The sequence below is a fragment of the Scyliorhinus canicula genome, chromosome 5, assembly GCF_902713615.1.
Source record: "Scyliorhinus canicula chromosome 5, sScyCan1.1, whole genome shotgun sequence".
In the NCBI taxonomy this organism is placed as follows: Eukaryota; Metazoa; Chordata; class Chondrichthyes; order Carcharhiniformes; family Scyliorhinidae; genus Scyliorhinus; species Scyliorhinus canicula.
Genome location: NC_052150.1, coordinates 46,072,330 through 46,084,232, shown reverse-complemented (window position 1 = coordinate 46,084,232; position 11,903 = coordinate 46,072,330). Strand labels below are relative to the sequence as shown.

General features: G+C 49.1%; 1 protein-coding gene across 1 annotated transcript; it reads right to left on the bottom strand.

The window, feature by feature from the left end:
- Positions 1–4,245: 4,245 nt before the first annotated feature.
- LOC119965949 (E3 ubiquitin-protein ligase NHLRC1-like) lies at positions 4,246–8,828 on the bottom strand. Its single transcript, XM_038796986.1, has one exon. It carries the CDS (start codon positions 8,622–8,624, stop codon positions 7,329–7,331), a length of 1,296 nt encoding a protein of 431 aa, XP_038652914.1. The 5' UTR covers positions 8,625–8,828; the 3' UTR covers positions 4,246–7,328.
- Positions 8,829–11,903: the final 3,075 nt, after the last annotated feature.

Here is an 11,903-nt window from a genome sequence, read left to right as displayed (position 1 = left end):
GAGCAGCTTTTTCTGAAGCTATTAGATGGGAAGGGTGATCAAAATTGATGGAAATAGCATTTAAATAAAGGTATATTCAGTTTGGTATCAACAATCTTTCAGCATCTTACCAAAATAGCCGTTCTTCATGGGTGAAAGTGGAGAATGCTGGTGTTTCTTCAAATTTAACATTTGTAATAACCAAGCCCAATTTCATTCTCTCTTGGCATCCATGCGTTAACTATGATCCAGTCTTCTGCCCTCTGGATCTAATAAGACTTGAGCTGCTCAATCACTTTTTTTTTTACTTCTCATCTTAACCTATCCTATTTATTTTGCTTTCTCCCTGCTTTTTTCTATTTTAAATTAATTTATTTCACCCGATCTGTAAGAAATGCTCATACACTTCTCCTGGCTGCACTATTGCCATACATCTGTTTTCCATTTTTGAAAACTGGTGTTAACTCACAAAATATCCTTTCACTCAAAAGCTCTAGTCTAATTTACTATTAAGTTTGGATTTTCATCTGACCAGTCCACCAGTGATCTTGCTCGCATAATTCTGTTCTTCACTATCTCAATGTGTAATCACCTTTGCCTTGGATATCTCTACAAAGAAAAGTACAGCACAGGAAGAGGCCCTTCGGCCCTCCAAGCCTGTGCCGACCATGCTGCCCGTCTAAACTAAAATCTTTCACACTTCCGGGGTCCGTATCCCTCTATTCCCATCTTATTCATGTATTTGTCAAGATGCCCCTTAAAAGTCACTATCGTCCCTGCTTCCACCACCTCCTCCGGCAGTGAGTTCCAAGCACCCACTACCCTCTGTGTAAAAAAACTTGCCTCGTACATCTCCTCTAAACCTTGCCCCTCGCACCTTAAACCTATGCCCCTAGTAATTGACCCCTCTCCCCTGGGAAAAAGTCTCTATCCACCCTGTCTATGCCCCTCATAATTTTGTAGACCTCTATCAGGTCGCCCCTCAACCTCCGTCGTTCCAGTGGGAACAAACAGAGTTTATTCAACCTCTCCTCATAGCTAATGCCCTCCATACCAGGCAACATCCTGGTAAATCTCTTCTGTACCCTCTCTGAAACCTCCACATCCTTCTGGTAGTGTAGCGACCAGAATTGAACACTATACTCCAAGTGTGGCCTAACTAAGGTTCTATACAGCTGCAACATGACTTGACAATTTTTATACTCAATGCCTGGCCAATGAAGGCAAGCATGCCGTATACATTTTAAAAAAAAATAATTTTTATTGAAATTTTTACAAAATATAAACATCTCAACTCTATTAGCAAAACAACCGCGCTAACACCCCAAGAACAATACCCACCCAACTTCAAAAGCAACTACAAACAAAAGAACACCCAAACAACAAAAGGGAAAGAGATAACACCCGCCACATACCACAAACCCATGTACACAGTTCTCCCTCCCACCGATCCACCCCCCCCCCCCCCCCCCCCCCCCCCACCACCACCCCCGGTTGCTGCTGCTGCCGGCCTATTTCCCTACCGTTCCGCCAGGAAGGGCTGCCACCACCTAAAGAACCCTTGTACTGATCCCCTCAGGACAAATTTCACCTTCTCCAATTTAATGAACCCCGCCATATCATTGATCCAGGCCTCCACGCTTGGGGGTCTCGCATCCTTCCATTGGAGCAAGATCCTCCGCCGGGCTACTAGGGACACAAAGGCCAGAACACCGGCCCCTTTCGCCTCCTGCAGTCCCGGCTCCACTGCAACCCCAAAAATTGTGAGTCCCCAGCCTGGCTTTACCCTGGATCCCACCCTTGCTACCCCCTTCCAAAACTCCCCCAGCGCTGGGCACGCCCAAAACATATGTGCGTGGTTCGCTGGGCTCCCCGAGCACCTAGCACACCTGTCCTCGCCCCCGAAAAACCTACTCATCCTCGTCCCAGTCATGTGGGCCCTGTGCAGCACCTTGAACTGTATGAGGCTAAGCCTCGCACAGGAAGAGGAGGAATTCACTCTCTCCAGGGCATCCACCCATGTCCCCTCCTCAATCTCCTCACCCAGCTCCTCTTCCCATTTACCCTTCAGTTCCTGCACCGAGGCCTCGTCTACCTCCTGCATCAACCGGTATATGTCCGAAATCCTCCCTCCTCCAATCCACACCCCCCCCCCCCCCGAGAACAACCAATCCCGCACCCCTCGTGGGGGCAGCAAGGGGAACCCCTCCACCTGCTGCCTGGCAAACGCCCTCACCTGCATGTATCTAAACATGTTCCCCGGGGGGAGCCCAAACTTCCCCTCTAACTCCCCCAAACTCGCGAACCTCCCCTCAACAAACAGGTCCCTCAACCTCCTAACCCCCGCCCTGTGCCAACCCAGGAATCCGCCATCAATGCTCCCTGGGACAAACCGATGGTTCCCCCATATCGGGGCCTCCATTGAGCCCCCCACTTCTCCCCTGTGCCGTCCCCATTGCCCCCAAATTTTGAGGGTAGCCGCCAGCACCTAGGCCCAGTCCCACACCCTATCCCCTTTGGACACTCAGGGACAACTTTACATGGATAGTCCACCTAACCTGCACATCTTTGGACTATGGGAGGAAACTGGAACACCCGGAGGAAACCCATGCAGACAAAGGGAGAACCTGCAAACTCCACAGCCACTCAAGGCCGGAATTAAACCCAGGTCCCTGGCGCTATAAGCCAGCAATGCTAACCACTGTACCACCCCCTTGTGGTATCTCTTTTGCACTTCAAGACAAAATACAAGAATTAAACCCCATCTCCGATTTGATCCATCTCTAACAGCCTCAACCCCTTTCCCCCTCATATCCATTCTTGCCTATTTTGTTGATAGTATTGTGGCAGGTTTTGTTTACAATTTCTCTATTTTTTTCGAAACTGGAAATTAACTATCCTAATCGGTTCTTCTTCCTGCATCTTTACAGTGTTGGAAGCGAAACTTAACACATAATTTCTGGCTTGGCTTATTCAGCTACATGACCTCGAACCTGTGGATCTGTAAACTTCTCTCACTATTTCCCTCCTCTTGTACCTTTAATGTTTCACATCACACTAATAGATTACGATGTAAGCATCTGTGGTTTTATTATAAACACTAACTTCCTGATTTTTAAAAATTTTACGCCTTTCAACCATGGCTTTACCTTTTCATCATAATTTTTTAAAAAAGATTGAAAAAAAATGAAGGCGTCATGGTGACGTAGTTTTTAGCACTGCTGCCTCAGGGCGCCAAAGACCAGAGTTCAATCCTGGCCACGGGTCACTGTCCGTGTGGAGTTTGCATATTCTCCCTGTTTCGGTGTGGATCTCACCCCCACAAACCTAAAAATATGTGCCGGGTAGGTGAATTGGCCACGCTAAATTGTCCCTTAATTGGAAAAAAAAAATGAATTGGGTACTTATAAAAAGAAAAGATTTAAAAAAAGAATCCCTAGTCTCTGGATCGCAAAGCAAATTGTTGCAATCACACCATTGTACCAAGTGATAGTGATTAAGATCAGAGATTGAACCTGTATTCTTAAAATTCTGCGTGTTTTAGTGCTCCATTTAACACTGAATGATGGGGGTCATTCTAGCTACATTCAGATCTAGTGGTCTTTACTATTTGGAATTCCCAGTGGCTTCAGTAAGAGGACAAAGGAAAATGGGGCAATTGATATTTTTGTTAATTTCCCTTCCTTGCAGAAAATTGGACCTTTATAGGAACAAATGGGGCTGCACGGTGGTGCAGTGGTTAGCACTGCTGCCTCACGGCGCCGAGGTCCCAGGTTCGATCCAGGCTCTGAGTCACTGTCCGTGTGGAGTTTGCACATTCTCCCTGTGGTTTGCGTGGGTTTCGCCCCCACAACCCAAAGATGTGCAGGGTAGGCGGTTTGGCCACGCTAAATTGTCCCTTAATTGGAAAAGAATAATTGGGTACTCTAAATCTTAGTTTAAAAAAAGCACTGGCGCCTCACGGTGCCAAGGACCTGGGTTCGATCCTAGCCCCGGGTCACTGTCCGTGTGGGGTTTGCACATTCTCCCCGTATCTGCGTGGGTCTCACCCCAACTCCCAAAGATGTGCAGCATAGGCGGATTGGCTACGCTAAATTGCTGCTTAATTGGAAAAATTAAAATCTTTATAGAAACAAATGTTGCTTCAGGGTCATCAAAGGGTCATCTCTGAGGCTCCCCAAATAGATGTTTCCCAACCTACATTTTGTTTATCTGAATCACCTCAATTAAGTTAAATACACAAGAAGTAAACAGCAACACTTACTCATTACTTGCTCCATTTAATTCTGGCACAAAGTCAAAAATGTTGCCTGAAGTTGAAATTATTTGGTTCATTCCAAGAATTCTGTCACTGAAAGGAGGTGTTTATTTTGCTGAGCTATCTCAATTTTATCAAATAGGAAATCTACACTACTTACTGGTGGTACATTTGTCCCTGGTGACTTGCTTGAAAATTGTTTGCTGAAAATAATCTGGGAGCTTAGTTTGTTAATAACTACCTACATAAGAACATAAGAAAAAGGAGTGGACCATTCAGCAAATTGACCCTGCTCAGCTATTCAATAAAACCATGACTGATCTGATACTACCATGTGAGACTGTAAAGTTCTGTTCTGTTTATGATATAACTGAATTTAAAGCTTTCCATAAAAAATGAGCACCATGGGACTGTTGTAAACCATGTCTAAACAATGACACTGTCACATGAGCCAACCTATTACCCCAAATGTCTCTTTCCTATATAGCTTTAGATGGCCCAATTCAGCAACGCCGTACACTGGTTGATCTCCTGTGGTGATACAGACCCCCAAATAGAATGTTGTCTTCCTTGCTGTTGTTATCACTGTTTATCTAATTCACTGTCACTCTTTATGTTTGTTTTCCATTTTTTGTTCTTTTTTCGTACACTCTGCTCACCACAAACGCTGTAAGGTTAATTTTGGTATCCATTATGTCCTGGAAATGTGTTGCAGTAACCCGACTTAACCGTTTGGACACTAAGGAGCAATTTAGCATGGCCAATCCATCTAACCTGTCCATCTTTGGACTGTGGGAGGAAACCAGAGCATCCAGAATAAACCCACGCAGACACGGTGAGAAAGTGCAAACTCCACACAGTCACCTGAGACCAGAATTGAAGCAGGGTCCCTGGAGCGGTGAGGCAGCCGTGCTAACCACCGTGCCACCCAATCGTGTTGCATCATTGACTTTGTCGACATATGTTTCTGGAACCCACCTCTTCATTCACCTGAGGAATCAAATGAGGGAGAAATTGGGATTTGAATATTTGGACAATGGGGCGAAACAAAATCAGCCAACGTTTATCTCCTAGTCACCACTCAGGACAACAACTCCAATTTGCATTTATTTTTTTATAAATTTGAGTACACAAATTTTTTTTTCCAAGTGGCAATTTAGCATGGCCAATCCACCTACCCTGCACATCTTTCTGGGTTGTGGGAGCGAAACCCACGCAGACATGGGGAGAATGTGCAAACTCCACACAGTTACCCGGGGCCGGGATCGAAGCTGGGTCCTCAGCGCTGTAGGCAGTAGTGCTAACCACTGTGCTGCCTTGTCGCCCCCAATTTGTATTCATATTGTGTCTTTAACAATGTCCCAAGGAACATTATAACACTGAGCCATATAAAAGATCAAACATATGGTTAACGGTATAGGTTTTAAGGAATCTCTTACTGAAGGAAGGCAAGGTAGAGAGCTGTAAGGAGTGTATTCCAGAGCTTGGGACCGAAGCAACTGAAGGCACAGCAGCTGATGGTGCAGAGATTAAAACTGGAGGATGTCCAAGAGGCCAGAATTAGAGGGACACAGATATTTTAGAGGGTGATGAGGTGGAGAAGATTACAGAGATAGGGAGGGGTGGTGAGATGGAGGGATTTAAAAACAAGGGTGAGAATTTTTAAATCAAGTCATTGCTTGACGGGGACCCAGTGTAGATCAGCAAGCACAGGAGTGTTAGGCAAATGTGACTTAATGCGAGTGAGGACAGGCAGCAGAGTTTTTGATGATCTCAAATTTAGAGACTAGCCTGGCACGCATTGGAATAGTCAAGTCTAATGGTAACAAAGGCATAAGTGAGTGTTTCAGCAGCAGACGAGCTGAGACAGGGTGAAGTAGGGTTGTTTCAGTGATGGCACAATCTCAGCAGGTCTGACAGTGCCTGTGGAGAGAGAGAAGGGAGCTAACGTTTCGAGCCTGGCTCATCTTGGGACCAAATGTTACACCATGATTGCAAACAGACTGGCATAATCGCAGACTGTCGTCAAGGAGAGGGATGGAATCGGGAGCTAGGGAATGGAGTTTTGTCTGGAGGCATAAAATAATGGCTTCAGTCTTCCTGATATTTAATTGGAGGAAATTTCTGCTCAGCCAGTACCGATAAGCAGTCAGAGAAGCAGACAGGTAATTTAACAGTGGAACGAAGTGAAGGCAATCCCACTCAGCTGGATGACAGTGGAGAGGTATGAGCGTGGTCACTTGTAACAGTCCTCAGCTGTGGTAGCCCTCAGTTCAAATGTCTATTGCCATGGTCACATGCAGAATGACCACTAATTTGAAACAGTCAAGGCTGGTTGCACCCATGTCAGCTTGCTTCAGTTGATAGTGCTCCTCTTGTCTCCGAGTCAGATGGTTGTTTTTGTCCCCTCCACAGTTAATCCATGATAGCGATGTCCCCTTCCAAGGGGGTAACAGGCTGTCAGATGACTTTTGAGTTGAGTTGTCAAACCCATGCCCCATCTGTCTGATGGTGCAAACGTTCCTGCAGCATTATTCAGAAAAGAGGTGTCCTCCTGATGTCCTGCCCAAAATTTCTTCCTCAAATAACATAAAAAACAGATGATCGGTCAGCCATTCTGGGATTTTGCTCTGTGCAAACTGGTTGTTGTGTTTGCCTCCCCAAACTGTAACTTCCCTTCAAAAGTAATCTGGTTGGCTTGAAAGCACTGGGGGGATGTGAAAAGGCTGTTATTTTTAAGAGATAAAGTCAGGTCGTTTGGGAGATGAGAGGATGACAGGAATATCTTCCAAGTAGTGGGGGAAAAAAAAGAGAAATTCAAACTAAATCGAGTAAAGAATATTTTATGAGTAATCAGGAGAGAAATCTTGCACTGGTACAGTGGGGAGGGAACAAGCTTCCCGGCTGACGTGCTCTTTGAAAGGAATTTCCCACCTTTATCCTGGACCTTTGTTTGCAGATACACAGCAAAGTTTTACTCTTTTATAAAGTTTTCGCAACACGGGCGAGCGGCCTCCTCTCCAGCGGAGGAGACGAAATCTCAATTCCATTTCCAGTCGTTGAGAGTATTTTTGGAGGAAAGAAGGAGTCTTTATGAATTGTGGCCGGTCTCCGGGCCCTGTGGCTGTCGACCCCGGGTGGATGTCAGCGGAGCGGCGGTGGGCTTCCTGACTTCCTGGCGGGCGGCTGACTCCGGCTTGCGGCTCCGGTAGACTTTCCAGGTGTGGTCGCCGGCGTCCAGGACGATCAGCGTGTCGTCGGCGGGGCAGGCCAGGGCCACGGGCCGGATGAGGCCTTGGTCGACGATGGTCCGGCGCTCGGCCTTGTCCACGGTGCCCACACACAGCACGGCGCCGCTGTCCCCGTCGGCCAGCAGCACGTTGCCCCGACCGTCCACGGCGATGGCGGAGATGCCGGCGGGCAGGCCGCCCCCCGGGCCCAAGCCCAGGCCGTCCATCCGGCGGAGCAGCTGCCCCCGGCTGTTGAAGGTGCTGAGCCGCCGCCGCCCGGGGCTGGCCGCCAAGTGCTCCACCACGTGGACGCAGCCGTCGAGCGGGCAGAGGGCCACCTCCCGGGGCCCGCACAGCCGCTCGCACACGCTCTCCTGTTTGAGTAGGCCCCCGGCCGGCAGTTGCAGGGTGAGCCGGAGCAGCGAGCCCCGGGCACAGTCGGTCAGCAGCACCGTCCCGCCGGCCGAACCGCTGGCCAGGCCCCAGGGTAGGCCGAAGCCGCCGCGGGTGAACGCCAGCTCGGGCCGCCCGCCCCCCCGCCAGCGGAACACCTTGAGCGACGAGTCGCCGGCGTCGGTCACCAGCAGCAGCCGCCCCCCGCCCGCCAGCGCCACGTCCAGCGGGTAGCGGAGCTGCGTCCGGTCCGGGCCCGGCAGCGGGCGGCCTCCCCGCTCGAAGAGGCCGAGCGGCTGATCGCCGTCCTGGACCACGGCCACCGCCCCCGAGCGGCCGCACACCGCCAGGCCCCGCGGGTTCAGCAGCCGGCCCCAGCCCCCGAAGACGGAGCTCAGCTCCGGCCTGAAGCCGCCTCCTCCTGCCGCCGCCGCCGGGCTGGGCTCGCCGCCCGCCCCGGACAGCAGCTCGACCAGCTGCAGCAGCGGGACGCAGTCGGCGGCCTGCGAGAGCGGCCCGCTCCTCCGGCAGAAGGGGCACTCGAGCTGCGCGGCCACGGCGGCGGCCTCATCCTGGGCCCGGCGGCGGTGGCTCAGGGCCGAGGCGCAGTGCCGGCACACGGCGTGCCCGCACGGCAGGGCACAGGGGCGGCGAGCCGGGCTGCTGCTGCTGAACCGCTCGAAGCAGACTTTGCACTCGAGCAGATTGAGCTCGATGTCCCGGCGCAAACTGCGGGGCTGCCGCTCACCCTCCGCGCTGCACATCGCCCACCCTCACTCACTCCGCTGCCCTTCACTGAACGTCCTCTACTGGGCAGGGAGCGTCCGACAAGGCAGAGAATACCCACAGCAGCTGGAGGGCTGCTGCCACCCTCTCTCTCCAGCATTGCAATCATTCTTACTTGGCAGAGGAAAGGGCCCTGTGGCCCATCGAGTCTGTGCTGGCTTTCCCAACCCATTGAGTCCGGTTCTATCCCAATAGTCATAGATTTCATTGCATTTACAGGGCGGAAGGAGGCCATTCGGCCCATAGAGTCTGCACTGGCCCTTACAAAGAACACCCTACTCAAGCCCACCTATTTACCCTATCCCAGTAACCCCCACTTAACCTTTTTGGACACTAAGAGCAATTTAGCATGGCCAGGCCACCTAACCCACACGTCTTTGGACTGTGGAAGGAATTTGAAGCACCCGGGAAACCCACGCATACATGGGGAGAACGTACAGACTGCGCACAGACATTGACCCAGCCGGGAATCGAATCTGGGACCCTGGCGTTGTGAAGCAACTGTGCTAATCACTGTGCTACCATGCTGCCCGAGTCAGTGCTGCAAGTACTTTTATTTTTAACTTGGCTGACCGACTTCCTTTTGAAATAATTGATCGTCTCTGCTTGAGCCACCCTGGTAGGCAGCGAGTTCCAAGTTATATTTTTAACTTTTATAAAATTAAAGTATCAAATCCCCTTTTTCCAATTTAGAATGGCCAATCCACCTACCCTGCGCATCTTTAGGTTGTGGGGGCGAGACCCACGTAAACACAGGGAGAATGTGCAAACCTCACACGGACGTAAGTTCCAAGTTATTACCACCTTGCATGTATTGCCCAAAACCTGAAAGCTGTGCCACTTTCCGCAGAATACCTACAGTGCAGAAGGAGGCCACTTGGCCTATCAATTCTGCACTGACCCTCAGTAACAGCATCCTACCTAGGCCTACTCCCCCCCCCCCCCCCCCCCCCCCGTCCCCATAACTTGCACATCTTGGGACACTAAGGGACCATTTAGTGTGGCCGATCCACCTAACCTGCGCATCTTTGGTCTGCGGGTGGAAACCCGAGCACCTGGTGAAAACCCACACAGACACACGGAGGACATGCAGACTCCACACAGTCACCCAAGACTGGAATTGAACCTTGTATCATTATCTAATGGGAACAGCTTGATGAGGTGACCTTGGTTGTATTATTTAGGACATAGTTAATGGTTAATGATTGGCTCTCTGATAATTCTTGAACGTAGGTTAGATGCTTTTGGTTGGGATCAGATGACCAGAGTGCCATTCAGTCATTCAATTCCAAATTCCCATCAAGGAATTTGTGCCAAGTGTCCATGTTCACAGACTCACAGAATTGTTAAAGAATTGCAGAAGGAGGCTATTTCACCCACCGTGTTTGCACTGGCTCTCCAAATAAAAGATTCACTGAGTGTCACTTTCCTGCCTTCTCCCCATAACCCTGCACATTCTTTCTCTTCAAATAACAGTCTAATTCTGTTTTGAATGCCTCGACTGAACCTGCCTCAAAGTATATTCCCTTGAAAAGGAATGATAGGACAAACAAATCCAGAACTCCCTGTATGACAAAAGAGATATAAATTCAGGTAGAATAGAATCATAGAATCCCTACAGTGCAGAAGGAGGCCATTCGGCAATTGAGTCTGCACTGGCCCTTGGAAAGAGCACCCAACTTTAAAAAAAAATTTAGAGTACCCAATTCATTTTTTTCAATTAAGGGGCAATTTAGCGTGGCCAATCCACCTACCCTGCACATCTTTTGGGTTGTGACCCAGAGCCGGGATCGAACCTGGGACCTTGGCGCCGTGAGGCAGCAGTGCTAATCACTGCACCACCGTGCTGTCCAGAATAGGGTTGTTTTACTACAACTGTATGGGGCATTGGTGAGGCCATACCACGAGTATTGTATGCAGTTTTGGTGTCCTTATCTGAGGAAGGATGTTCTTGCTATGGAGAGAATGAAGCGAAGGTTGTACCAGGCTGATTCCTGGGTTGGTGGGGATGTTATATGAGGAGAGACTAAATTGATTAGGATTATATTCTTTGGAGTTTAGAAGAATGAGGGTGGATCTCATAGAAACTTAGAAAATTCAACAGGATTAGGCAGCTGGATTCAGAAAGAATGTTCCCAATGGTGGGGGAACTAGGGGGTCATAGTTTGAGGATAATGAGTAAACCTTTTAGGACTGAGGTGAGGAGAAATTTCTTCACCCAGAGTTGTGTATCTATAATCTCAAGAAGAAGTTAGGTATAGCTTTTGGGGCTAAAGGGATATGGGGGGAAAGGTGGGATCAGGGTATTGAACTCGATGATCAGACACGATCATAATAAATGGCAGAACAGGCTCGAAGGGCTGAATGGCCTCTTCCTGCTTCTATTTTCTATTTCACCAGTCCTGTGGCACCTTCCCTCAGTCTAGGAAAGATGGAAGACTATGGCCAGTGCTCCTGCAATTTTCACACTCACTTCCTTCAATGTCCTCAGATACATAGAATTTACAGTGCAGAAGGCCATTCGGCCCATCGAGTCTGCACCGGCTCATCTCACCAGGTCCCAGTGCCTTGTCAACTTCCAAGTACCGACAGTTAATGCAATACCTCCTTATCAATTTTGAACCCTTCTCATGAGATTCCTCCTCTGTCACCATGGTCTGGATAGCATCTGCTTCCTTGGTAAAGACAGATACAAAGTGTTGGTTTAACAACTCAGCCAGGCCCCTTGCCTCCATAAGGACCCGCTGGGTCACTGTCTGTGTGGAGTCTGCACGTTCTCCCCATGTTTGCGTGGGTTTCCTCCCACAGTCCAAAGAAGTGCAGGTTAGGTGGATTGGCCATGCTAAATTGCTCTTAGTGTCCATAACAAAAGGTTAGGAGGGGTTATTGGATTACGGGGATGGGGTGGAAGTGAGGGCTTAAGTGGGTCGGTGCAGACTTGATGGGCCGAATGGCCTCCTGCACTGTATGTTGTATGAGTAAATCCCCTTTTTGGTCCCTAATTGGCCCAACGCCTTTTACTATTCATGTACCTATAGATTACTTTTGGATTCCCCTTTATGTTGGTTGCCAGTCTTTTCTCATAATCCTTAATTGATTCTCTTATTTTCTTTTTTTACCTCCCTTCTCAATCTTCTGTATTCAACCTAGTTCTCAATTGTGTTTTCTACCTGACAACTTGTCATAAGCACACTTTTACTTCTTTACCTTAATTTCTATCTCCTTTTTCATTCAAGGTGCTCTGGATTTCTTTCCCC